A 1,806-nucleotide genomic window follows, 5' to 3' on the forward strand; every position below is an offset into this window, starting at 1 on the left:
CAGGGCTCTTGTCCTGTGCTGTGGCCCCCGGGGCCGCACCGATAACATCGCCTCAGAACTCAGCAGGAATGCAGAATTTTGAGCCCCGTCCCGCGAGGCTCTGGTTTCACAAGCCTTCCAGGTGAGGCAGGTGCGGGCTCAAGTGTGAGGACCCCTGTCCTTATCCAGAGCACTCCCGCCCCCAGTGCGCCACCGCAGAGCTGCCTCCTTGCTCCGATTCTCCCCGTGTCCCTCAGCCTTGCCCTGAGCTCCGGGCTTCCCCAGCGAGAAGCCGGCTTTGCCCCCTCGTCGTCTGCATCTCTGACGGCGAATTTACCGTGCGTGGCTGCCACCTCCCAGCGGAGGGCCCTGAATGAAACCCTCGCAGCCTCTAGCAGCCTCTTCACTTGCTGTTTCTCTGCCCTTTCTGGAACCTCAGCCCACAGTTTCTTGGTTCTTCCCCATTCAGCTGCTGCCAGTGACTAAAGTCTCGGCTAGGCACGCAGGGTGAATCAGGGTAGGTGGCGCTCGTGACGTCAGGTAAACTTTCGGCGCCTCCAGAGGGCAACCATGGAGTTGTAGAAAGAGCCAGAGGCTCTGGGCTCTGCTCTGGCTTCGGAAGCGCCATGCCTTCCTGGTTGCAAGGAGTCCGTGAGGTCACGTGTGGCGGTTCTGATTCCCTTTCTTTTCCCAGCAGCCAGCACAGGACTCGGGAAGGGTTTCAGCGCCCAGAAAGGCGAGCAGGCCGCAGCACGGTGGGTCTGATCTCAGACTTTGGGATGATGCAGCCCTGTACCCTGTGAGGATGCTTGCTTCCCCGGCGCCTGGGGGGCTTGGTCAGTTAAGCATCAGACTTGTGATTTCAGCTCTGGTCGTGATCTCACGGTTCGAGGGATCAGAGCCCCAGGTTGGGCTCTGAGCTAACAGCAAAGAACCTGCTTGGTCTTTTTCTCTTTCTCTCTCTCTGCCCCTCCCCACGGTGCATACTGGTGTGTGCTCTATCTTTGTCCCTCTCAAATAAACATTTTTTTAAAAGAACGCTTGCTTCCTAAGAAGGTGCAAGTAAGTTGCATGGAGTGTTCAGCGAAATTCAGGGAAAGGATCAGACTGAGTTTGTTGATGACGAGGCGGCAGCACTTACCACCTTGATATCTTTGATTTTTCAGGACTTGAAGATACCGGAAATCTGGCTGCAAATTGCCATGCTAGCCAGAGGATGAGCAACCGGTGGGTGTGAGAAGTCGTCACCTTCCCTGACAGCTCCACACAGGTCCCCGTTCTTCCCTGGAGGGTGGAGCCGAAGGGCACCATGAGTACAGTGAGTTTTACCAGCTTGTGAATTTTGTTTTCAAGGCTGAGCACCTACCTCATTCCTTGTGGCATGTTAATGGAAGTACCGTAAAGGTGCCTGTGAGTAACCCATGTTCTCGAAAGAATGTGTACAGGACTGTTTGGCAGCTACTCGGCTTACTTATCTTGGGGCGCCCGTTGTCTTGGGTGGGGTCCTGAAGGCAGAGGGCTGAGAAGTGGGTGGAGGGGGTGATTGTACCCCTTTGGAGCAGCTATCAGTGTCCTAGAAATACCAGGGCTCTGGTTTATTTAATTTTTTACAGTCAGTTGTCCATTTCCCTTCTGTTTCCTTCCCCTGTGTAGTTCTTGGTCCAGTGTGGGCACGATGGTAATGATCTTTGGTCAGTTTTCTTACACTTAGTGACCTAAGTTGCTAAGTCAGCATTGCAGCTGTTCAGAGCCTTCATCAGACTCTGAGGCGGTGCTGGTTTAGGGTAAGCAGGGGTCGCCTGGAGCTACAGAGAAGATTCCCTGAGG

The 1,806-nt window shown here is 54.7% G+C and overlaps 1 protein-coding gene across 4 annotated transcripts in view; it reads left to right on the plus strand.

Moving 5' to 3' along the window:
• RNF4 (ring finger protein 4) overlaps positions 1-1,806 on the plus strand; it is a 28,690-nt gene that overhangs the window by 9,009 nt on the left and 17,875 nt on the right. For 2 of the 4 annotated variants that reach the window (XM_077750474.1, XM_077750477.1), the window contains exon 2: positions 1,146-1,297. In XM_077750474.1, coding sequence (XP_077606600.1) covers positions 1,289-1,297 — 9 coding nt within the window. In that variant the 5' untranslated portion in view covers positions 1,146-1,288. Of the gene's footprint in view, positions 1-641; positions 735-795; positions 816-1,145; positions 1,298-1,806 lie in introns of those variants that run through there. The other 2 variants (XM_077750475.1, XM_077750476.1) reach the window with 2 other exon arrangements.

The sequence above is a fragment of the Crocuta crocuta genome, unplaced genomic scaffold (genome assembly GCF_008692635.1).
Source record: "Crocuta crocuta isolate KB4526 unplaced genomic scaffold, BGI_CrCroc_1.0 scaffold179, whole genome shotgun sequence".
Classification (NCBI taxonomy): Eukaryota; Metazoa; Chordata; class Mammalia; order Carnivora; family Hyaenidae; genus Crocuta; species Crocuta crocuta.